The sequence below is a fragment of the Enhydra lutris genome, unplaced genomic scaffold (assembly GCF_002288905.1).
Source record: "Enhydra lutris kenyoni isolate GAN:26980312 unplaced genomic scaffold, ASM228890v2 scaffoldscaffold44, whole genome shotgun sequence".
NCBI lineage: Eukaryota > Metazoa > Chordata > Mammalia > Carnivora > Mustelidae > Enhydra > Enhydra lutris.
Window position 1 is genome coordinate 7,078,913 of NW_019154128.1, and position 26,193 is coordinate 7,105,105.

The 26,193-nt window shown below is 42.1% G+C and overlaps 1 protein-coding gene across 1 annotated transcript in view; it reads right to left on the bottom strand.

Annotated features, from left to right (window-relative positions):
- Positions 1-1,746: 1,746 nt before the first annotated feature.
- LOC111155924 (interleukin 1 receptor like 2) overlaps positions 1,747-26,193 on the bottom strand; it is a 33,758-nt gene continuing 9,311 nt past the window's right edge. The window contains exons 5-10 of the mRNA XM_022516402.1: positions 23,299-23,373; positions 15,310-15,439; positions 14,406-14,542; positions 12,540-12,683; positions 3,980-4,141; positions 1,747-2,260 (exon numbers count right to left, since the gene is read on the bottom strand). Of these exons, the coding sequence (XP_022372110.1) occupies positions 1,893-2,260; positions 3,980-4,141; positions 12,540-12,683; positions 14,406-14,542; positions 15,310-15,439; positions 23,299-23,373 (1,016 nt within the window). The 3' untranslated portion in view covers positions 1,747-1,892. The remainder of the gene's footprint in view (positions 2,261-3,979; positions 4,142-12,539; positions 12,684-14,405; positions 14,543-15,309; positions 15,440-23,298; positions 23,374-26,193) is intronic.

The window sequence follows — 26,193 nt, forward strand, 5'->3', positions numbered from 1 at the left end:
GAAGCCTGCTTCTCTCTCTGTCCCTCCCCCTGCTTGAGTTCTCTCTCTCTCTTGCTGTCTCTCTCCCTCTGTCAAATAAATAAATAAAATCTTTTAAAAAAATCTTTAAAGAGCAAATATTAAATAAAATAAAGAGTGGCCTCATGTTAAGTGAGAACCAGCATAAGATGACAAAGAAATGTGTCATGTGGGGCGCCTGGGTGGCTCAGTTGGTTAAAGCCTCTGCCTTCAGCTCAGGTCATGATCCCAGGGTTCTGGGATCGAGCCCCACATCGGGCTCTCTGCTCAGCAGGGAGCCTGTTTCCCCCTCTCTCTCTCTGCCTGCCTCTCTGCCTACTTGTGATCTCTGTCAAATAAATAAATAAAATCTTTAAACAAAAAAAAGAAAGAAAGAAATGTGTTATGTTGGGTCACCTTAGAGCATAGATGCTAGAAGACTGAAGTAGGCTCTTTATCATCTCAGAGCCCACCAGACACTCTATGCTATCTGCAGCCTGTGAAGGCCACCTGTTCCTGCTCTCTGCCCCTGCCTATACACTCTGCTCTTCTCTGCAGGCTGGGATCCCTGTTCTCCCAACTCACCCCTCCTCCTTGGCAGTCCTCCTCCCCTGTCCTGCCCACTGGCTGACCCCCATCCAGTCCCCATGGACCCTTCACTAGGGCCATGCCTTAGACTGCTTGGGCCACTATAGCGAGATACCATAGGCCAAGTGGCTTCTAAACAAAGGAAATTTATTTCTCACAGTAATGGAGGCAAGAAGTCTGAGAACAGGTGCCCCCGTGGTCAGGTGGGGACCTTCTTTCAGGTCACAGACTTCTTGCTGTGTCTTCACATGGCCGAAGTGGCAAGGGATTTCTTGGGCTATCTTCCATGAGAGTACTAGTCCTATTCAGGAGGTCTCCGCCCTTCTGACCCGATCACCTCCAGGTGGCCCTACCTCCCAATACCATGACACTGGGTGTTAGGATGGCAACATGTGACTTTGGGCAACATAAACATTCTGACCCCAGCAGGCCACTTGTTAGAACTTCACGTCCTCAACCACGGAATGAGAGTGTTGGACTCTATCTCAGCTACTCAGTCAGGGTCTTTGAAAGTAGTGATGAATTTCCAGCTAAATTTTAGTGTCAAAAATCCTTGTGCCTTGTTAAATCATAAATGCACCTGTGATGAGAGGATGCTGGCTAACCTAAAGATTTCTTTGTTTTATGTGGACTAGAATTGCATCATCTCGGTGTGCTAATTGTGTCTCTCATGCTGTTCAGAATCCCAGCCTTCAGAGGCCAGCTGGAGAAAGAAATGAAGTGTTACTTATTTTGATTGGACAGATCAAGTCTTTCAAGGCTGGGACCCAACAGGAGGGTGATTAATGGGCAATCCCAGTGGGGCCATACTTGGGCCACACTTGGTCCCCACTGGTCTGTGTGACCACTACATGCTTCCAGTATCCATGTGCTAAGATTATGGTCAAGAAAAATTGCAGTTCTCCTTGCCAGCCCTCTCTAAGCCCACAGATTACCTCCTGCCATCCCCTAACTTCTGACTCTGGCCCCACAGATGCCACACCACACACCAAACTTCTTGACATCTCACTTGCCACTCTACAGTCCTCCATGTCCCATTCCCCAGGGGCTCTGTGTATGGGGAGTGCCCATTAGAGTCCATAAGTGAATGAAGGCCTTCTGGAAGGGTGACATCTTTCCCTAAAGAGGGAGCTCTGACCCAAACAAGCAACAGATAGAGGTCCTGCCACAACAAGGACACAACGGCAAGCTTCAAGCCGACGGCCCAAATGCCAGGCATCCATGCCATCCGTGAACCACCTCTTGCCAACAATGCCATCACAGGTGACCAACCCCATGTCGGCCCCCCACTAGCCAACCAGGAGGGGTCAGGACATGTGCTTCAGTGGCTGGGCGGAAGAAGATGGTGGAGGCCTTTTGGGTGGCATGTGGTACCTCACTTTTTTCCAGAACTTGGTCTTGGCACACTGTGACTGTTCTGTGAGGTCCCCACTCCACTGGATGGCCCCGTGCTTCTGCTTGATGTACTGAATTGACTGCGGCATGGCCGTGTAGTCCTTGACCTTCTCTAGTTCAATCAAGATGACCTTCATCCCATCCTGGATGAGTGCATTGTAGACTGCAATTTGTTCTTCCGACATGTTCTTTAACATGTCAAAGCTCAGGGATTCGGGAACTAAGACAATGATCAGCCTCCGGCATAGCTTGATGTTTTCGTCGATGACGTTGGCCACCGCTGGAAATAAAGAAGACGCAGACTATCGCATGAGTGAAAGAGCCTAGATTCATCTCTGAGAATATTAGAAATGGGTCCTGGAAGGACAACATAGATTTTAAAATAAATGTCACTTAGGAATGGATAACAAAAGTGGTTTTGTTTTGCTTTTTTAACTTTTATCATATCTTCTGTGAAACCTTTCTGATTTTCCCTAAAAAAATTGGCCCTTTGTGTTCATAAGTCATATTTTTTTGGTAGTTGGTTGCTGCAAGGTCACTTACCTCAGCTCACTGGCTGCACCCACGGACTGTGACCTACTCAGAAAAAGGGTTTTACCATGCCTAACTTTTATCACCAACTTCACTGAAGGTCTAGTATATAGTCGATGATAAACACATTTTTTTAATAAATATATTTTAAAGGGACAGGGAAAGTGTAGATAGATCAAATGCTGTATTAATCTTTGTTTGTGTTTTCTTCTTGTGCTGTAGCTAACTAAATGCCCAGGATTTATAGGACTAACTTCAAATTAGTAACACTACCTGATGATTTCTTGGGGATAGTTCTGGAAATATCCAGCTACAGATGAAACTTGGCCTTTTTTAGCAATAAATAGTAACTTTTATATCCTCCTGATTCTTAGAATATAAAAATAGACTGTGACCTCCCCAAGCTCATGTTCTTCTTCTCTTCAGTTTATTTTTCTATTTCTTGTGCCTAGAATATTACCTGTCACATAGCAGGTGCTCAATAAATATTTGCTGAATAAGTGAGTGAAAGAATATGCTTATGAAATTTGAAGTCTTCCCCATGTTTACGGCGAGCACTAAATCAGATTTTCACTTCCTCATGGAGGTTGATCTTATAACTTGAAAAGATGTGGGCTGGGATGTGGTTGTCTCTCACCATAGAGACAAGCAACTTACAAATCCAAAGTACTTGGCCACCTCTCCAAACAACCCAGAGTGGGCCGCTACCAAATGCTCTAATGTAGTCCTCTTGGTTTCCTCTTGACCAGTGAAGGAGGTTTATTCCAAATTTTAGCCATTTGTTGTATAGCAGCCCAAGAAAGAAAACATGTAGGTCAAGAGGGAAACTTTATCTGTCAGATGTCTAACATGCGCTAAGCTCCATACTGGTCTCCACTCAGATTTTATCTCATTTCATTCTCTCGCTCGAGTCAGGGAAGCACTCTGTTCCTCATTTGACAGATGAGACAGTTGAAGCTCAAAGATGTCACCCACAGTGCCCAAAGCTACACTCTTGTTCTATGGGAGACATAAATAAATAAATTCTATTTTATTTATGTAGGAGAAACCTGGGTAGTTAAGGTTTATAAAATCATCTTTAAATATGAGCTGATTTACATATTTGAACTGATGGAGGATACTCAGCAGTTAGTCTCAAGGACGTGAGGGCAAATGACCTCTTTTTACCATGTGGTCTCTTGGCCAAGGCTGTCATTGGTCAGTTGTTCGTGTTACTCATAGTGAGAGTCACATTATTTCAACCAGGAATCCCAGTTATCCTGTAACAGGAACGAGCCCCAGAGAGAAGAGAACTGGTCCTAACTTGGCTCACGGACTGTGGGCTGAGGAAGTGCGAGACTCTCTGTGGTTCCATGGGGGAAGATGAGCAGAGTCTCCCAAGCCCTCCCCACGCCCATTTGTGAAGTGAAGGAAAAGAGACTTCCCTTTCCTTTTTACTTGTGGCTTTGAAACCTCACTCAAAACATACCTTGTCCAGGAAATTCATCCCTGCCAAATATAAATAATTTATATCCACACTGCCTCTCCAGCACCTCAGGCAGAATCTTCCACACCAGTGTGTCTACCTCATGGCTCTGGATTTCTCTTTGAGGCTTAGGGTATAAGACATAGGCATCATAGATCTTGCCATCTGAAAAGGAAATGGGATAAACTCACGGAATTACTCGTACCAAATTCTCTTAGGTTAACAGGAGCAAAAATCTGGCTTGGTCCCATGAGGTCCTTTTCCCTTGGGTTCAATGACTTCAGAGTGATCAGCTGGCTCTCTTGGTGCCAACATTGTCACACTAGGCTTCTCATTCTCTCAACACTTTAAATATTTTGCTTCATACTCTTTCACTTGCATAGGTTCTGAGGACAAGCTGAATGCAATTCACATCTTTGTTTCATGATAGGTAAGTTGTCCCCCCAACCTCTGGCTTCTTTTAGGATTTTTTTCCTTATCTTGGATTTTCTGTAATTTGAAAATGATAACCCTAGGCTTTTGTTTGTTCATCCTGCTTGGTATTCTCAGAGCTTCCTGGATTACAGTTTGCTGTCTGACATTAATCTGGGGAAATTCTCAATCACTAGTGTTTCAGATACTTGCCTTCCTTTCTCTCTTTCTTCTCCTTTGGTATTCCCATTACATGTATGTTACACTTTCGGTGGTTGTCCCACACTCATTGGATACTTTGTTCTTTTTTTTCCTCCAGACTTTGTTCCTTTAGCTTTACAGTTTTGGAGGTTTCTAGTGTGATAGCCTCAAGCCCAGAGATTCTCTGTTCAGCCATGTCCATTCCACTAACAAGCCCATCACAGGCAGTCTTCATTTTTGTTACAGTTTTGTTTTGTTTTGTTTTGTTTTGTTTTGTTTTCCTAATGGCTAGCTTTGTTTTTGGTCCTTTTTGAGATTTTTCATCTCTCTGCTTACATTGCCTATCTGTTGTTGCATGCTGTCTGCTTTTATGCATTAGATCCCTTGGCACACTAATCAGGGATGATTTAAATTCCCAGCCTGGTAATTCCGACATCCCTGCCATTTCTGGCTCTGATGTTTGCTCTGTCTCTTCAAATTGTGCATTTGCCTTTTAATATTCTTATACTTTTCTCTGAAGCTGGATAGAATGTACCAGTAAAAGAAAGTGCTATAAACTGGCCGTTAGTAACATGATGGTGAGGTGTGGTGGGAGGGGATGTGTTCTATGGTCCTGTGATTAGATCCTTTAGTGACTCTGGACTATGAACTTTGTGAACATTTCTCAGTCATTTATCCCCGCTTAGATGGGGCAGGATGGCCTGACTGGGCTGGAGTTGGGTATTTCCTTCTGTGCAGTCAGCTAGGCTCTGATAATATCCTAGCAGGTAAGGCTTTCATTAACTAGTTTATCCTGAGGTCAAGCCTTGTTAATAAGAACAGAGTGCTCTAGGATATTTCAGAATGACTTTTCTCCTCCCCCTGCTGGAAACACAAAGAAATTTTTTCTTTGATATTTACAGTCCGAACCAGGTCAGGCTTCTAGAGGGAAAACTCACAAAAGTGTGGGTTTCCACCCCTTATGACTAGGTCCCCTGAAGAATTTAAGTCTCAGATTTGTCCACATTGAACCTCCAATGATTTGTCAATTACTGTTGCTACTCCTAACACATTGGCATTGACCTATGAGGAAGATGGTCCTTTCCCCCTTATGTAAGAATCATTTCTCCAAGATCACACAGCCCCAATTCCAACCTGACTCCTTTGACTTGAGTCCACCAGTCCCCATGGCAAAAATGAGAATTGAAAGCAGGAGTTTCCATCAATGTCACTCCGGATGGGTCCTGTGCAATGGTGGACTGTCATAACTGCACCAGGCAAAATGGGTCCAGTCTCTCGTGATTCAGACCCACTAGAGAATTTCGTCACTGCAATTGCATATGGCATTATAGAGACCAAGCCTCTGAGTAGACTCCAGGAATCTGTTGTGCAGTACGGAGACGTCCCACACAACAGCACATTTTGTCATCACCGAATGAGCTAAGCATCTATTGAGTAACCAACCGCAAGTAACAGTCACTGTGGCCACCTCTGAACAGATGAACAAGACACAAGATCTAACTGGAAAGACCATTCAGAGACTTGGAAATAAAAACATGAGGTGCTACAAGATAACATGGCAGAATGAACAGGAGAGATGGAAAGAAATCAAACTTCCATAGCCTGGAGCTCTGGGGGAAATTCATAAAGGATGGAGGGCAGTTCCCGGATTTTAATTGGTTTAGGAAAAAATGAAGTGGAAGGTAAAGAGGCCAAGAAAGGGGAGAGCTTGAAAAGGGCATGGAAGGGGGATGCTTATGCTCTACTCAGGGGTCATGTGAATGAGTAAGAAGCTCTAGCAGGGATAGAAGGTTCTAGTGAACATCTCATTAGAAAATGTGATTTTTTGAGCCCCAGACTATTAGGAAATTCACAGCCAACCTAAGGGGACCCAAAAGGAAGGCTGTCTTTTATTCCCTGTTCATGGAAGTTTGTTTGAGTGAACAGACTTGAAAAGAAAGGTGGCTCTGAGCCCAAAGAAAGAATACTTGTATACTTCAAGTTTTCATCTAAATAATAGTACAGACAGTCCCCAACTTAGGAGGGTTCGATTTATGATTTTTTTGACTCTATGATCGTACAAAAGCAATACATATTCAGGAGAAGCCATACTTTGAATTTTGAATTTTGATCTTTTTCAGGCTAGCGATATGTGGTCCTATCCTCTCTTTGATGCTGGGCAAGGTAAAAAGACACAGCTACGAGTCAGCCACACAATCCCCAGGTTCAACAGTCCATATACTAACAACCATCTGTACCCACACACCATGCAGTTATCCACCTTCAGGACAGTATTCAATCAATCACATCAGACAGTCAATCTTGATTGTAACACAGACTTTGTGTTAGATGATTCTCCCCAACTGTAGGTTAATGTAAGTATCGAGCACATTAAAAGTAGGCTGTGGGTTACATGCATCGAATGCATTTTAAAATCATGATATTGTTAACTTATGACAGGTTTATCAGGCTACAACCCCATCATAAATCAAGGAAGAGCTGTAGTTAAAATGTGTCCAGAACTTTAGAGTTTACACATAGCCTTTTCTCATTTCATAAATTCTCATACCAACCACCACCTTTAAGGACCTGAGATAGAGGTGGTCTCTATCGTAGTTGCCAAATGTCTGAATGAAATTGGATTTTACAGAGGCTCAAGGATGTTCTATTTCTATGGGGGAGAGAGAAGTTTTAGATCATGAGACAATCAGCTTTTTAATAAACTGGGGTCATAAAGCAAGTACCAAAAGGATGATGAATTTGTGTCTGGAGTCTGCAGAAACCCAACCCAGCTAAATCTCCTTCTGCAACGTCTTCAACGTTACTAGTCTAAACCACCACTCCGTAAGTGGGTATTTTTCTGAATTAAATTTGTTGTCATACTCTTGACTTTCTAAAGCCAGAGGCTATATGAAAAAAAAAATATTAAGATTTCATGAAGGCTTATTTTTAAACATTTTAGAAAGGATGTAAATTTCCTTAAAATCTTGATAATATTTCATCCTTTTATGATGAAGGATTGGTTGGGTTGGTACTCTTCTCACCACATAGCAGACATCCTGAATGAATACAGTGATTTTTGTCTATAAATCTGTGTTTATCACCACCTCTGTCAGAAAACCTGCCACTCATGTCTCTCTTCTCTCAGGCTCTTTCTCTTTCTTCCTGATCATTAAAAAACAGTACAAAACAAAAACCTATCTTTGCTAAGTGAATTCTCTCTTGACAGTGTTCCATGTTCCCTGTTTTTCAAAGAAAAGAGAGGTGCAGACTCAGAGACAAAAGAGAGTTGGGTAGTGAGCAACTCCCACACCTTTTAGAAGATAAAAATATAAAATGCTCCCAACTTTTTGGTCTTTTTTTTTTTCTTTCTAAGCTTTTGAGTAGAAATGTTACCTTGGTGGCTCATTCTCAAAATGCAGTGGGTTCTCAGAACTTGCAAATGATCAATCGATCATTTATTCACCAATATAGCAAAAAAAAATCAAGCTTGAGGCCATTTTGTTTTTCCCGTCAGCCTGTGGTTTTGAAGGGCGCTCTCAGACAACTGCCTGCCAGCTTTGGCTGTCATAGTCACGGTGAGGGTCACATTGGTATCCTCGGATTACGGGAAAAAACGCTGAGACAGACAGGGCTATGTTATTTCTGTGGCCTTTGAGCAGCTAAGTGGTCAGCCTTGATTCAAACCCAAGTCTACCACTCCCTCTGGTGTGGCTGAGATGAGAATTGGGAGGAAGAAACTTCAAAAGCGTATCCCTGATTAGTCCTGTGCAAGTGTGTCAGATTGCATTTTTTAAGAAAATAGCCCTAGCAATATTTCCAGTTCCACGGGCTCTTTCAGAACTGACCACACCCCCGATAAAGAGGTAGAATCCATTTCCACTCCCTTAAAATTGACTAGGACTCTGTACCTGCCTTGACAGATAGAATGTGGTAGAACTGACTCTGGAAATTCAGGGTCTGAGTCATAAGAGAAAGTATGGGTTTTCCTGGCTCTCCTGTTCTTGAAACACTAGCCCCTGGAAGCCAGTTGCTGTGCTGTGGGGAAGCTCAAAGTAGCCCACACAAGAGAGACCACATGGAGAGGCCCTGGGGAGAGAAACTGAGGCCACCAACTAATAGCCAAAATCAAAAGACAGCCCTCCAGCGGGGTTCCCAGACATTGTGGAGGTGGCACAGGCCATTCCTGCAGTGCCTTTTCACATCCTGACCCGAAGAACCCATCAGCAAAATAAATGGCTGCTCTATGCTATAAAGTTTTGAGGTAATTTGCTTCCCAGCCATAGTAACTGTAACAGCAATTGGGAAGGTAACAATGGGCAATAGATAAAGATGAGTCTGACATGCCCCACCCCCCAACTGTCTATTTCACCCAGAAAACTATAGAAATGTAGACCTACTGGTAAGTTTTTAAGGAAAGGGCCTGCTGGCAGATACTCCCACAGTCTCCCTCTATATAGTGGATAAACCTAGACAGTTCATCTAGGTTCTGGCCAAGCTCCTTTTTTCTCCTAAGGAGATTCAGCCCTAATTTTGATGCTGAAATGTCTGCATGTGCCTTTATGGGCCATTGGCACAGAAACACAAGAGTTTATGGGCGTGTATTCATATTTATGAGAGATTGCTAAAAGATCATTCAACCCCTTAATTTCTTCTATGTTATTGATAAATTTCAAACCTTATCAAAGTGGACCCAATGAAAAATCAGACAGAATCAATCTGGCCTTCACATAAGTGCTTTGACATAATTTCATGAGGTTTGGCCTTTTAGCCCTAACATGGTAGACACTAAAAGAAAAGTCACATTCAACATGCTACCACTTTTATCACAGGAATGTTGTCATAGACAAGATTCATTATATTACACCCTTTTAAGATGAGGACTCCCCACAAAAACTCTACCTCGGAAAATGGTCCCAGAAGAAGCTACATGCTCTCATAAGCAATTGAAGAGTATTTGTGAACACCACACAATGCATCTTGTCATTGCTTTTGCCTTTACTTCTAAAGCCAACTCATCTTCAAAAAGTGCCCAAGATTTGTCATCAGTTCTACCCCCAAGCTTTATTTTACCATTCTACCCTCTGTTCACTGTACCTATTTTGTTTTCGTTTTTAATTGTTGTGTTCTACATGTATATTCTCCACAAACCTATTTGGAAGGTGGTGAGACCTATGCAAATCTCTCTAGATGTATAAACTAACCCTTATATTTTTGTACACGCATGCACACCTGGAAGAGAATTTTTGAAGTCACTCCTATACTTTACTAGAGAATATACAGAACCCATGGACTAGGGCAGGTGATAACTCAATAAAACTGAGCTATACCCGTTACTCATGTTATAAAGCCTAACTCATGCAGCTGGGATAATAATTTATCACAAGAAGGACACAATTTGTCTATTTCTTCATTCCTATTTGCCACCCCTTACTCCACAAGCTCCCCCCATAACTCAGAAAATATCCCCCAGGGACACAATGCTGGAAATAGCAACTGGGACAAAACTTAAGTCTCATCACAAGCTCATTGTCAAAGCCAACACTCAGAGAGGAATTTATAGGGGTTGTTCTCATAGATGGAACTGTAGAGATTAGACATTTAGTCATAAAGTATACAAGCACTTATCTGAATTAAGAAAAAGAAAGAGGAAGGGCACCTGGGTGGCTTAGTCCTTAAGTGTCTGCCTTCGGCTCAGGTCATGATCCCAGGGTCCTGGGATCAAGCCCCACATCAGGCTCCTTGCTTGGCAGGAAGCCTGCTTCTCCCTCTCCCACTCCCTATGCTGTGTCCCCTCTCTTGCTATGTCTCTCTCTGTCAAAATAAATAAATAAAATCTTGGAAGGAAGGAAGGAAGGAAGGAAGGAAGGAAGGAAGGAAGGAAAGAAAGAAAGAAAGAAAGAAAGAAAGAAAGAAAGAAAGAAAGAAAGAAAGAGGGAAGGAAAGAGGAGCCCTGGCCCACTGAGGTCCAATGCCCAAACTCTCAGCCGGAATTTGGGGTGGAGCCCAGTCTCTGCAGAGGGTGGGGCTCCCTGAGTCCGTCATCTGCTCAGCTCCCCCTGCTCTGGGTGAGTCACTATTCCTTTTTTCTCTTCCTGCTAAACTCGACCTCACTGGCAGGCAGCTGCACCAGCCCTGGGTTCTCATGCTCCTGGGAGTCCCAGTTGAGTCAGGGAGTGAGACATGCACCAGGACTAGCGATATGGGAACACCACTGAAGTGTCCCCAATGTCCCTTCAGTCAGTAACCAGAAAGCAGGTGGGCCACTCATGTGTGTGTGTCAGAAAAGACAAGTGGGGGCACGCAGGTCTCCTCCGTCACATTCGTAGGTGGGAGCATAGGCATAGGGTGGCCCTGCGGGGACCAGAGCCCCGAAGAGAGACCCCACATCCAGCCGAAGGGCCTCTGGACTGGAGGGGATTTCAGCGGCATTGGACAGGCACAGTCAGGTTTCCCTGACTGGATTTGGCTCTCAAGAAAGAACACGTTGCTTTCTACACTGCCCCAGGACTAACTGTTTTGAATTCGGAAATTTAGCTTAGAATAAAGTCTGAGTTAGGACAGCTGTTTTCTCAAACTGATGGACAACAACTTGTGCTGCATGCTTTATATGTTTTATATATCCCTGAATTCCCACTCCAGTCCTCATCGCTCGTCTCTGGACCTGAGTGGCATAGATGTACGTATTTCTGTGCACGTGAAGCATGTGGACTTCTCTCTGCCATGTGTTAATTTTCCATCCAATCAGGGGACATTAAAGCAGACTATTACTTTTTTCCAAGGCCTTAATAGATCACAACCATTCTGAGACAACAAGAAAATAGCACAGAATTTTAAAAACACACTTTTGGGGGGTTTGGGTTTTGGGGGTAGGGGTTCCTGGGTGGCTTAGTCGGTTAAGAATCCGACTCCTGATCTCAGTTCAGGTCTTGATCTCAGAGTCATGAGTTCAAGTCCCAAACTGGGCTCCAGGCTGAGCTTGGAGCCTACTTATAAAATGCAAATAGAAAGGAAAAAAACACCACAATGGTGGGAAGTGCCTGTTCCTCAGAGTTTCAGGATCACACTGAGGCATTTGTGTGTTGAGATGTATTGGCAGGACGGGAGCTCCACAGACCAGACTGAAACCTGGGGCGGAGTGGCCAAGGCAGGTAGCTTTGGCCTTCGGACTCCAGGGTGTCCCTGGGCCCCAGGTCCTTGCTCAGTGCCTTCCTGGACATTAACTCAGTTATTCCTATAATACTCTGTGAGGCAGGCTCTGAACATTTTCTCTCCCTCCCCACTTCCTCCCTTTCCTTCCTTCCTTCCTCCCCTCCTTCCTCCCTTCTCTCCTTCCCTCCTTGCTTCTTTTTTTCTCTCATTCTATAGCCAAGAAAGAGAAGAACATTCAACACTTCCTAAGATCACAGGGGACTAAGCGGAGAACCAGATGCAAACCCAGGTCTCTCCCCAGCCTTGCGAGTCAGCCACTTAAATCTTTCTAGAAAGAGCTCCTGCCACAGGCAGCTCATCTCCCTCCATAATGTCAACTTTGCTCACGCCCCACCCCCTTGCGTTGAAGATGCAGTGCGGGTGGGAAGCCCTCTGTCGCTCTAGGAGAAGCTGTCCTCTTTGGAAAATAGCAGTAGGTGTGAGAACTCTCCAAAATGGTCACAGTGGGGCCCAGAAGCTGATGTGCTCCTCCTGAGCAAAGATTTGCTCAGCCACGACCAGGCTGCAAGCCTCATTCCACTGAACAATGCCTGTGGCCATGAACCAATGGCTTCCCTGAAGCATGAGACATTCTAATCGCTTCTCGGCCTTTTGGCTAAGATCAAGTGAAGCATGAGACATTCCAGGGAGAGCCCTTCCTCCCAATTTGCCAACAACATGAAAGGCAAGCTAGTAAAATAGAATAAAGTGTATTTACAATGGTTATACAGATGAGCGGAAGCCAAGGAGGAGGCAATCTGCTGTGGTTGCCCGCACTTACCTTCTTTGCTCCCGGGAGAATGGAAAGCACTTCGATACCAGAGTACAATGTCGATCTTAAAAATGTTGTAGAGGTACATGACAGACGCTGTTGCGCCTACCAAGGCGAGAAGTCCTCCTATCAAGTAAGCTTGAACATTTGGAACTACAGATGACAGCAAATAAAGATGTAAATAATCCAATAATAATGATAATACAAATGCCAAATGGACAGGTACTAGAGGTCAATGAGGATTCTGCTTAAGTATTTTCTTACAGTTAAATATAATAGGTACATGGGAGTAGAATAATCTGGTGTAGCCCGTGAATTTCAGGAAGGAAACATGCCCTTGGGAACCTGGGGAGGGAAATTCTGCAGAAGCCTGGCTCCTCATGGTGGCCACAGCTGGGCTTGAGGGCATGAGGACTGCTCTCAAAACACACACACTGCCAGGTCTCGCTTAGCCAACACTACTAGACTCTCCCGATGTACAGTCTTGAACATGCTTATTGGAAGACCTTCCCCGGTGGTTCTGTGGCACATTCCTGATTGTTCCACTGTCATAACTGCTTTCACAGGCACTCAAAACTGACAGCACGATACCTGTCATACATAAAGAGCCATCAGCTGTCTCCCCTGAAAATCCTTGTTGTCTCCCTGAGATTGGCCGAGAGCCAAACTCCCCCCTTATCCTCCCTGAGCCAACAAGGTCTGCACCGGGGGCCTGTCTGCAAGGCACAGTCTGGGAAAGGGCAGAAAGGGTGTCTACCCCTGCTCTGCTTTGCAAACACGGGGCAGAGCGATTATGGCAAAAGCAGTGGGTGGGAGATGATCAAGAAGGAGAACCGGTTCTCCTGGAATGTCAAGTCCCTGAAAACAGGCTCAGGCACCTACACATCCCAGAAGAGGAACAGCACAGCTTTCTCCTTTGCCACCGCCCAAGACCAGTGATGGCACAGAAGGAGGCTCTGGGAAGGAGAGAATTTGGAAAGAGGAAGAAGGACAGAAGGACAGAGGAAGAGAAAGTCTCTCCATTCTTAGAACCCACCGCATACACCACTTCCTTTTTCAGTCCCTTCCTGGTGTTCTAGTCTCCACAAGAAGGTGTGTATGCATGTATGTGTGTATGGGGGGGGGGGGGGAGAGGGGAAAATTCTCTTTTCTTCTGTTCAAACATGTTCAAAGAGCACAATCATTTTTTTAAAAATACTCCCTAAAGAGCTTATCATGACCTGCCCTAGGTAACACCATGTTGCAAACAGTTTGAGATCAAAGACACCCCATGCACTACTATATGTCTTTAAATAAATGTCACGATAAAGCACAATAACTAAAATGCATTCTGGGTCAATCGAAATAGCAATCCATTGATTAAGTCCCAGCACAGCCAAGTGGAACTTCTCTGCACGCAGGTCCCTGATCTGATCCTGACCACATGTTTGAGCCTCTAGCTTCTAACTCTTAGATGGATCCACACTTCCCTCCCATCCTTCCACTTCTCTCTGTCCTTCCCCAGCTCTTGGAACAACAATGCCACCTTCTCCTTTGGGAGGACCCAGGTCTGGGAACCTATAACGTATAGACTTCAGGGATCTTGGTACTGCAATGGTCACAGTAAGAAGACCGTGCCGTGCAATATTTATGAGAGTCATAAAGTCCCTGGTAATAGTCAGGAGTGACGGCCCGATATTCTTGAGTTGGTCACTCATTGCCTTCAGGAGCACTGACCTCCCCTCTGCTCTGGAAATGAGATTAAAACCATCAAATGCCAAACAAGAAATTAATGCTGAGTTTCCCTACTGAATATCGCTTTGCTACAAGGAGACACTTGTCTCCTTGTCATCATTTTGAACCCTCTGAACAGTGTGTATCCCTCAAAACCATTACCTGGGAGTTTTAAAATAAAATATGCTGCGGACACTCCAGCGTGACAGACAAAAGGATGGCCATAATCTTCCATTTTCACTTCCAAGAAGGTTATGTTCACTGTGTAAAAAATATCTTTCTGGAAAAAAATGTGTGATCTATAAAAGAAAGGAGCCAATCATTTATACATGAGTCCTAGTTCCCCAGCACAGAGTATCATCTTCAGTCTAGAGAATAAAATTCTCTCTCCAGAGAACACTTTGGGCCATCACGTTACCCTGAGAATGCTTCATGGACTAGCTAGGTGAGGTGCATGCATGGTGGCCATTCCAGACTTGCATTTTCTTCTGGACAGGGACAGACAGCATCCTCAGCCCTCCAGAGACTTCCCCTGGTCATCTCCACTTAGGCTAATTTACCTACTCTACATGGACCCAACACCAGTTCTTCCATCCCTCGGACTAGTGAGTCTTGCTTGACGCCACCCCAATTAGACCACCACAAATTGGGTTTCTACCATGCAATTAGTTCATGATTAAGTCCTGTTTCCCCCAAGAGTCCCTGTGCTGCTGCCCACTTGGCTACTGAAGCCTTGAGGATCTATGGGTCATGATATAACGAAATAGGAATGAGGCTGGTTTTAAGGACTAGCTGAGAGAAAGAGATTTTGTTCCGTGAAGCCCATACTTGATGTTTTGCCTCATGTGTCTAACTAGGACGTGAGAAGTTTGATAACATGGGCCTCACGCTTCTCTGAACCAGAAGCTCGGCCCTGCGCAGCGCTGAGGAGATCTTTGAGAGGCAAAGCCAAAGAGGGTTGAGGAGCCATTGAGAAGCATCTACAAAAGTAGTACTAGCAACAAAATAACTTAAGTGAGGAAATTCTTGTCAGCTTTTAGGGAAGCCAGAAAAACACAACACTTACTCAAATCCTTCTCTGATGCGTCTGGATTCATTATAATAATCATCCACCAACATGTTGTTGACTCTCCAGCACCGGAGATTTGTATTATCCCTAGTGTCTGTGATATTGCAGTCCACAATAAGAGGGGAGCCTATAAAAAATTCATAAATGTTACGTGAAAAGCCTACCAAAAAGTGGTCACCTAAACAACATCCTGAATATCATTTGGTTACCAAAAATTCACCCCGGAGATCAATGTTCCTCTACTTTATTCTCTCCCTGGACAGAGATCACAGGGACAAGGAAACTTCCAGAATGTCTATTTTGTAAAGAGATACCCATGTGCGGCCAAGTATCACCAGCTTGGGACACAGACACTACTACCAGTCTTAGGAAACTTAGCAAAGAACTTTACAAAGTATTTCACACACATCGTCTCCTTCAGTCTTCTCACCTTTAAAACATTCCTACCATCAGGAAAGAGGAGGCTCTACAGATAAGAACACTGAAGTTCAGATCGACTGGTGACTTGCCCAAGGTCACATGTGAGAGAAAGAAACTTCACCAATCGTGACCCCTCTTTGACCCCATCACACACAGTCACAAATTATATTTAATAGGTTTTTTTAAAGATTTTATTTATTTATTTGACAGACAGAGATCACAAGTAGGCAGAGAGGCAGGCAGAGAGAGGAGAGGAAGCAGGCTACCCGCTGAGCAGAGAGCCCGATGTGGGGCTCGATCCCAGGACCCCGAGATCATGACCTGAGCTGAAGGCAGAGGCTTTAACCCACTGAGACACCCAGGCACTCCTATATTTAATAGTTTTATATTTTTATTTTTTATATTTACTGGTTTTCTATTTTTATTTTATTTTGCTCCTTGAGCCTAATACCTTCCATCTATTTACTCTACACAAAAAATTATTTCTACACAATCTATGTTTCTTTATTCTAGGTGGAATTAAGGTTTTTTTGTTTTTTTAAATCAGGAACTACAACCCATGTAGAGTAAAATGTATAGGACATAAATGCAAAGCACTCATCCATACCTCTTTGACCCCATCAGGAAACAGTAGATTGGCCGGAAATCCAGAAGCCTTCCCCATGCCCGCCCCTTGCCTGCTTTATACTCTAACACTTCCGCATTCACACTTGAACTGTAGCTTCTGTTGCCCCATGTTTTGTTTGTGATGCTCATCTGTGCTGTTGCACGTAGCTCTACTCTACTCAGTGAAGAGAATACACTAGTGCATCTCTATTTCTTGTACTGCTGCTCCGCCACACACCTGCATCGCTGTAGTGTTTGCCTCCGTGTGAAGACTGCTCCCCGCTGCACACCTCCTGGGGCGCCAGTACACACCTGTCCTGTATACACGCCCATGTCTGTGACAGTACACATGCCCATCTACCGGTAAAATCGGTAGATCGTAGGTGATGCGTATCTTCGACTTTAAAAGAGATGCCACATCGTTTCCCAGCATGGCTGTACCGATTTACGTTCCCACCAGCAGTGTAGACGAGCACATGTAAGAGGGCAGGCTCAGCAGTATGTGCTGTTGTCAGTCTATTTATTTTCGCCAGCTCGGTGCTGTCTGATCTCACACCTTGGATTGAATTTTCACTGCCCTAGATGGCACCTGCTCCACCACGTTTTTAGACCTTTGTTGGCTATGTTGGTGCCCTCTGTTGTAAACCGTCACAGCGGTCTGCTTCGCCTTCTGGTAGGTGGACTTGTCTTTCAATAAATGGAAGTTCCTATGTTTGCTGTAGTCGTACTTGTCAAATTCTACCTCAAGACTAGTCATTGAGGGGCACCTGGGTGGCTCAGTGGGTTAAAGCCTCTGACTTCAGCTCAGGTCATGATCTGAGGGTCCAGAGATCGAGCCCCGCATCTGGCTCTCTGTTCGGTAGGGAGCCTGCTTCCTCCTCTCTCTCTGTCTGCTTCTCTGCCTACCTGAGATCTCTCTCTGTCAAATAAATAAAATCTTAAAAAAAAAAAAAAAAGACTAATCATTGACTAATATGTCTTTATTTTTTTTAATCTTTCCTTACCCCAAATCATGAAGGATTTTTTCCTAGAAATGCATCATTCTGACTTCCATACTTAGATCTACAACTCACTTGAAATTATTTTTATAAACAGTGTGAGAAAGGGGTCAAGTTTTTATTTTATTCCATATTCTGTCCCATTGTCAAGTCCCACTTGTTGAAGAGATCACATCTCTCCTAGTACAGTGTCAGCCTCACCAAAATCAAGGGCATAATATGGCAGATTTCTGGGCCTTCAATTCTAACCCACCGTCTACCTTGTATCAGAACTACACTCTCTAAGCCACGGTAGCTTTTTATTAAATCTTGAAATCGGGTGGTACAAATCCCTCAGCTAGTTCTTTTTCATTAAAAGTGTCTTGACTATTATTCAGCCTTTACTTTTCCATACCAACATTATAATCAACTTACCAAATTCAGCAAAAACTAAAATCTGTTTGGCTTACCCTCAAAACAAAGGAAATGTGTTTAATAGTTCAGTCTTGAGCGTGTTGTTTCTTCTATAGGCTTCTAAAGATAGATTTTTAAAAATTAGATTAAGGGCATTCCCTTACATTCTAGGTTGTTGTTTGTTTTCTTTTTTTTTTTCCTTTTCAGTGTAACAGTATTCATTGTTTTTGCACCACACCCAGTGCTCCATGCAATCCGTGCCCTCTCTAATACCCACCACCTGGTTCCCCCAACCTCCCGCCCCCCGCCCCTTCAAAACCCTCAGATTGTTTTTCAGAGTCCATAGTCTCTCATTCCTAGTTTTAAAAGAGTGTTTTCTTTTTAAATAATAAATTCCTAGTTCAGGCGTTCTAAATGACTTTTCAGTATCTATAAGTGTATTATTTTTTCTCTTTTGGTTTGTTATGTAAAATAAAAAAGGATGACTTACATAATATGAGGCAAGTTAGCATTGTTTCACATAAACCAACTGAACCGTAATGTATCACTCTTTGGGTATGCTGCTAAAATAAATTTGCTAAGAATGGGGGAGCCAGGTGGTGGGTATTATGGAGGCACATATTGCATGGAGTACTGGGTGTGGTGCATAAACAATGAATTCTGTTACACTGAAAATTAAAAAAAAAAAAAGAAGAATGTGCTTAAATTTTTTCATCTGTGTTGATGAATGAGATTGGCCTGAAATTTCCTTTATAACGACGTCTTTGTTGGATCCAAGTGTCAAGATTTTCCTGACCTAATAAAATGAGTTAACAACTGTTTCTTCTTTTTCTACTCTGTGAAACTATTTAAATCTGTTGGATTTCTTTATTAAATGTTTCGTAGAGTTCACCAGTAAAGCCAGGTGGATCTAGAATTTTGTTCATGACAAGATTTTTTATTTCTAGTCATATGCCAATTTTGAAATCTGTATCTTCTTGTGCCAGATCCTATGTGCTGGTTTTTATGGAAACTGCCCATTTCTTTTTAGATTTTCAAATTGTTTGGCACTAGGTTTTCCAGAGTGTTCTTTTATGACCTTTCTCATGTGTATGATCTATGGTGATGGTCTCTTTTTCCTTCAGATTGTGCTTTCTCTCTTTTCTTAATCATTCAGGGGCTTAGCAATCATGTTCCACTTTTCAGAAAACTAAGTTCTTTCCTGTTAATCACTCAATTGCATGTTCATTTACTATTTCACTATTGTCTGTGATTACCGCTCACCTCGTTTCTCCCATTTTGTTGGATTCATTTTGCTTCTCCTTTTCTGTCTTCAGGGGTGAGCTTGCATCTCATGGATATTTCAACTAGCTTCCTTTCCTAATTCAGGCTATCAAGCGTGCTCTGATCAAATTTTTGTATCCCACCAGCCTTGGTATAACTTTTCATGAGTATTCATTGTCAAAATATTTTCTGATTTCTACTTTTATCCATAAGATATCTAGAGAGTTTTTTTATTCTATTGTTTTCTATAAAGTCTAGCTTTGCAGTCCAATATACAGTTGATTTTATTAAACATTTCTTTTTTCTTTTTAAAGATTTTATTAATTTATTTGAGAGACAGCAAGCATATGCTGGGGGCATTGGCAGAGGGAGAGGAAGGAACAGAACAGGGAACCCCAGGTGAGGCTCGATCCCAGAACCCTGGGATCATGACCTAACTGAAGGCAGGAGCTTAACCAACTGAGCCACCCAGGCCTCCCTTTATTAAACATTTCATTTTGCTTAGAAAGAATGTGTAATCTGTAGCAGCTGGGCTCGGGGTTCTATGATATGAATATTAGGCCATGTGTTGGGCACGTTTTGTTTGTCGCGATAGGGTGTTCTGCTTGCTTTGTTCTACCAGCTACCTTGCAAAGTGTCATTATTATTATTCCATTATTAGTGTGGACTCAATCCTGAACTGGCTGTGTCTTTCTGCATGTATACACACACATGCACAAACACACACTTTTAAGGCCATGTTATTATGTATCTACAGGTTCACTATTGAACTTTTAGTCATTATGAAGGATCTCTGTTCACCTCTAATAATGGATTCTACCTTCAGATCTACTTTAATATTAATATAATTATACCAACATTATCTTGGTTAGTGTTTATACCATATATCATTTTCTACTCTTTTCTCTTCCAGCATCTTGTAAACAGCCCAGAGTTTTGATTTGTTCTTTCAAATCCAGTATGACAATCTTTATTTGGAGCGTTTAGTCCATCCTGAAATCGGTGACAGATGTACATTTAAATCAACTATCCATATATATCATATCATATATATCATATATCATATATATATATATATATATATATTTTTTTTTGTAGCATCTGTCCTGTATCTGTCTTTTCCCTCTTGCTGTCTTTTGACTCCTTCTTCTGGATTTCCTCTTACCTTCCTCTTGATTATTTTTTAATTATTCCATATAATGCTCTATCTTTGAAATTATTATTATTTTAGGGTTACCCTAAATATTAAAACAGAGATCCTCGAACTTATCAAAGTCTGATATTATTGATTATTTCTATCCTCTTCTAAGAGAATGTAAAGTCTTAGGATGCAATTGCTTTTAGCCTTCTCCCAACAGACAGGCAAATGCAGTTGTGAATTCTAATTCCATATATATTTTAAATTCCATGAACAGTCATCATCATTATTGCCTCATAGAGTCACGATTCATTTGGATTTACTCACTTATTTTTGCCAACATTTGCTCCTTCCTTCCCTCCTCCATAGCTGATTCACAATCTAGAAACATTTCCTCCTGCTTAAAGAATACTGTAGTAGCTCCTTTGGTGTAAGACTGTGCTCAACAAATTTTGTCGTTTTTTAGTTTGTCATATTTTTCACTGACTATAAAATTAGCAGCGCTTTTTTTTTTTCAGCAGACAACCTCCACTCTTTCCATCAAAAATTCAAACAGTGGGCTTACTGTTGTGCATAGAGGATGGGGTTTTTTTTTCCTCTTCTCCTAACTTTTAAGATATTTTTCCTCTGTTTTGGGTTTTCTGCAGTTTCACTTTGGTATTTCAAGGTGTAGGTTTGCCTTTATTTGTCCTGCTGAGTCTCCTTAGCTTACAGCATCTTTGAATTAATGTGTCTATCAGTTTGGAATATTCTCAGGTTATCACCTAAATAATACTGTCTCTGCTCCCATTTTCTCTTTTCTCTTTCTTCTGGGATTGCAATTACATACATGTTAGGTCTGTATTTCTTAGTCTTCTGTCTCTTTGTGCTTAATCCTAGGCATTTTTTTCCTGACCTATATTTTCGTTCAGTAACTTTTTTCAGGCGTCTCATAACCTTCTAAATCTTTTATTGAGGGACACCTGGGTGGCTCAGTTGGTTAAGTGGCTGTCTTCAGCTCAGGTCATGATCCCAGCATCCTGGGATCAAGTCCCACATCGGGCTCCTTGCTCAGCAGGGAGCCTGCTTCTCCCTCTGCCACTCTGTGCACTCGCTCTCTCTCTCTCTCTCTCTCTCTGACAAATAAATAAACAAAATCTTAAACCCTTTATTGAGTTTTTGGTTTTAGTTATTATATTTATCAATTCTGATATTTGATTTGTTCTTTTTCAAATTTGATATGGTCATTTTTTAAAAGTCTGCAGTTGTCTTTTTAAAGTTGCAATCATGTCTTTTCCTTCCTTAAACATGGTAAGCACAATATCTATCTCTCTGTCTATCTATCTGTCTCTATCTGGGGCCCTGGGGATCTGTTTCTGTTGTATGTGGTTTACCATCTAGAACATACTGAGTCAAAAGTTATTTGTGAAGGTTCTGAGCACATATTGGCATTTCCTTCTACAAAGTTGATGCCAGTCCATTCATTTATTTAGCTACTTAGCAATTATTTCTTGAGCATCTGCTTTGTTCTACAAACTTTTCTGAGCACTGGTGATATAGGAAGGAAAAAAACAGACAAAATGACAGCTCCTAAGGAGCATTCAAATAGAATTAGAGATACCAAGACAAAATATGTGGGGTAGTGATAAGTACTTTACTGAAAACAGAGCTCAGGGGATAGAGCATGATGGTGAGTGAGGTGTGCTTTGTTTTTGTTTTTTAAGATGTTATCTATTTCTCTGAGAAAGAGCAAGAAAGAGAGCATGAAAAGAGTGAGGGACAGAGGGAGAAGTAGGTTCCCCACTCAGCTTAATGTGGGGCCCAATCCTAGGACCCCAAGATCATAACCTGAACAGAAGTCAGGCACTTAACCATCTGAGCCACCCAAACACCCCAGAATGGTGCTGTTTTAATGTGGTGGTCAAGTGACATGACATTCATTGGAGACCCGATGGAAGTGAAGGAAGGGACCATAGAGCTGTGTGGGGAAGAGCATTTCAAGCAGAGGGAAAGGCATATGCAAAGTCCCTGAGGTGGAGATGTGCCTGAGATGTTCAAGGAACCACAGGTATATCAAGGAGATCAAGTGTGAGCTTACCAGTGTGAGGACTGGCAAGGGGAAGTCAGCTGTGGAGGGCCATGTTGGGAATGCAGGAACTTTTGAATTCAAAATAAAATTTTATTCTGAGTGAGATGGAAAACGGTTGAGGAGCTTTAAACACAAATGTTTTAAAGGGATCGCTTGTATTTGTGGCCACTAATGTATTAGAACACCCTTTATGTTATACTTGCTAATATTTGGTATTTACATGTTTTAATACTTACCAATTTCTTAGATACATATCATTGTTTTCATGTACATTTCTTTTATTTCAGATGAATATATTTTCATACTCTGTTAGTCTTTTTTTTTCCTTCTGTGAATTATTCATTTGCCTCATTTGGATTATTCTTAGTCCTTGATTTGTTGATATTTTTGTACAGAAATGATATTACCTGTTTTTTGAGATCTCTGTCCCAAACATTCTCTCTTAGTTTGTCATTCACATTTTAACTTTACCATTTTTCCTGTATATAGACATTTGCAGCTTCTATGTGAGTATAATTTTTAATCTTCTGTGATTTCTTCCACTGATTTTATGCATAGAAAGTACATCATTTTGAGGTTAGGTATAAATTTATCTCAGTTTTAAATGGTACTTCTGTGGGTTTATTTTTATATGTAGTTTTTTAATTCATCAAAAATGTATTTTTATGTCTGAGGTAAAGAATGAATTACATATTCTTCACATTTAAAAAGTTACACTCATACCACACACACACACTATGTCTCTCCTTCCCTACATATTTTTAAATGCCACAAATCTCCTTTACTAAATTGTTGTATTTTCTAGGATATGTTTATTGTTTTCCATTATGTTGCTTTAATCTTTCTATTCGTATACAAATACCAGTATTTACATATTGTTGCTTTATAATTAAACATACTTTACTATTTACTAGAAAAGATCTCTCTTTATTCTTCTATTCAATTATTTTCCTGCTAAAATTTTCCAACATTTTTTGACATGAATTTTTAAAATGCTTCATCAAGTTTCAGAACATTCAATGAAATTTAACTGGTTTTATATTAAACATGTATATTAATCTGCCCTTAGTGATTTCAATGGCTTCAATAATTTTACTCACCCAGTTGTACTTCAATTGAATTGTTTTTTGGATAAATGATTTTAGGAATTCTTCCTGCATATCCATTTGTTTCTGCTAAAAAATCATACGCACATGAAATTGCATTAGAATCATGTATGATACATTTCCAACTATTTATCCAGTTATAGTGTAAAGAAAACATGGCACTGAGCAGGTCTTACCTAAACATGAGCCAAGGAAAGAACAAAACTCCTGGCATGATAAGCTACTGCCTCTTAAATGCATATTTTTAAACCAGAAATTGAATTGCTGAGCAAAAACCCTAAGACCTGGGCTACCAGGAGATTTCGCTTCACCATTCTATATTTGATATAAATGTAAACTGATGAGATTGTGTAATAAAATCTTATTACCTAATAATCCAATTACAGTTTAAAAGCACTGGCTCTAAGCCAAGCTCTGGTCTAGGTCCCAGTTAGGGAGAGAGAATGATCCTAATGTTTTATGTTTGGTTCCACTGCTCCAACCTCCATCCCTGCTTTTCCGTATTCTTTAAATCTGGTCCTCTTTTGTTCTTTGGTTCTCCCATTCCTTCACCCCGCTGTGAGACTTGTCTTCCCTCATACTGACTTCCCAGCCCTTTGTTTCTCTCCACTTATTCCCTTCCCCATTTGCTGATTACTTCTCTACCCTCATTACCTTGCATGACCTCCCCCATTCAACATTGCTCCCCTTCGCCTGCCTACTTCCCATTATTCACAAATACCATGGTCTGTTTTGTTACAGGGCTCCCTCAGTTGGGAAAAATCTTGCCCACTCCATCACTCAGTTAATGTGTCCTGTCAGCATGACTATTATCAAGAAGCTTTCCCTGACCCTCAGCCTTCTCAACAGGTCTTTGTCTGTTCGATCTCATACTTTCCACTCGCTCATGGCATTCATCTCTTTGGTAATTATACATCTCACTAGCAGACTATCTGACTTATCTCTGCCTCCCTTCCCTGCTCAGACTTCAAAGCTCAGTCAGAGCGGTGGTCATGGGTGCTTCCTCCTTTTCATGCTCTCTCCACAAACCACAGGACCTGGCCTTATTAGGCACTTAGTAGAGAGCCACTAAATTACTGCCCAAAGGTGATGCCTGTCTGGCTCAGTGGGTTAAAGCCTCTGCCTCCAGCTCAGGTCATGATCCCAGGGTCCTGGGATCGAGCCCCACATAGGGCTCTCTGCTCAGCAGGGAGACTGCTTCCCCTTCTCTCTCTGCCTGCCTTTCTGCCTACTTGTGATCTCTCTCTCTCTGCCAAATGAATGAATAAAATCTTTTTAAAAAATAAATAAATTACTCCCCAAAGAAGAATCCCCTACCACTTCCACTCGAGTTCAGATCATCGGCACCCTTGTGAAGACTGAGTATCAGTTCCCATCACTCCTTACCTCACGCTTACATAGGCTCTATCAAAGTTAACTTTAGACCCAATACAAACTACGCAGGTAGACCCTTCCAAGCTTTGTCTTAGACTATTCTCTCTGCTCTGCCTGACTCTTTACCTTTATAAATTTGACTCATCCTTCAAAATTCAGCTGAAAAGCCATTTCCTCTTGGAAGCCTTCCAAGACCATTTGCCTGCCTCCCCTCTGGCTACTTCTGATTCTTTTCCTTCCCAGACACCATCTATAACTCTATCCTTACTGCACAATGTGAAAATGATTCATTTACACCTCCAGCTCTACTACCACCAGGCTGAGAGCTTCTCAATAGAAGAAATGATAGTTGTTCTTTTTTAAAGTTTTTAATTATCAGGTTCCAACAATTGGGGCATACACTAGATCATAAATAAGTGTTTATTGCAAGGATACAAAATATAGACTATTGCACTCAATGACCTCTTGAGGTAGTCTCCATTTTCCTTTCAAGGAATTCCTTCAGTTATCAATGGAAAACTAAGCATGATCGTCAGCAACCACTCAGTTAATAAATGGGTCTATGCCTCATTTAGTCCAGGCACTGGGCTAGATGCAGGAGATTCAACTGTGAACAAGACAAAGATCTTTTTTGCTTACATCTGGAGAGATAACAGGTAACATAAAACCCAAGAACATAAAAATCACAAAATGTAATAGTTAATTTTCTTAAGTAAAGGTTTCTGGTGGGGGAGAAACAGGAAGCCACCGATGCTGAACACATGGTCCGAGAGAGCCACACCATCAAGAAATTGCTAGGTACCACCCAGTACGATGAAGTCTGACAGAAATTAGTGACAGACATGATGGTTCAAGTCAAAGAAATATTCAGGAGCACCACCTGCGGGGTTCAGTCGGTTAAGTGTCTGCCTCTGGCTCAGTTCAGGATCCCAGGATCCTGCATTGAGCTCCCTGCTCAGTGGGGAGCCTGCTTCTCCTTCTTCTCCCTGATTGTACACTGTCTCTCACTCTCTCTCTCTCTCTCTCAAATAAAAAAAAATCTTTCAAAAAGAAAAAAGAACTATTCAGTCTTCAGTTCTTTCCATTTAGATGAATCAACATAGAAGACAACTGTCTACTGAGAAAGGAGCAAAAGACACCGTAGCAAGATCTCCTTCTGAACATGCAGAGAAGAAACGATGCTCATCTGGGCACCACAAGCCTTTGTCTTGGTCCTGTTTCTGTCATTAACCAGGTTTGTAAGCTTCCTAAGTCACCCCCTCTTGGGCCTCTATAAAATTAATGGCTTAAACTAAATAATCTTTAGGGTTCCTTCTAGCCCAGCCCAGAGACCTTGAACTCTGCTTGCTGTGGGCGGGGGAGGCCAACGTTGGAATGGACCAGCAAGGTAGTCACATCAGTGATGGCTGAGGAAAATAAGAGTAACAGTAATATCTACCGCTACCCGAGCACCCGTACTTCACCTGGCACCCAGTACCCACTTTACATGCATGCTCTCATGTAATTTTCATGCCA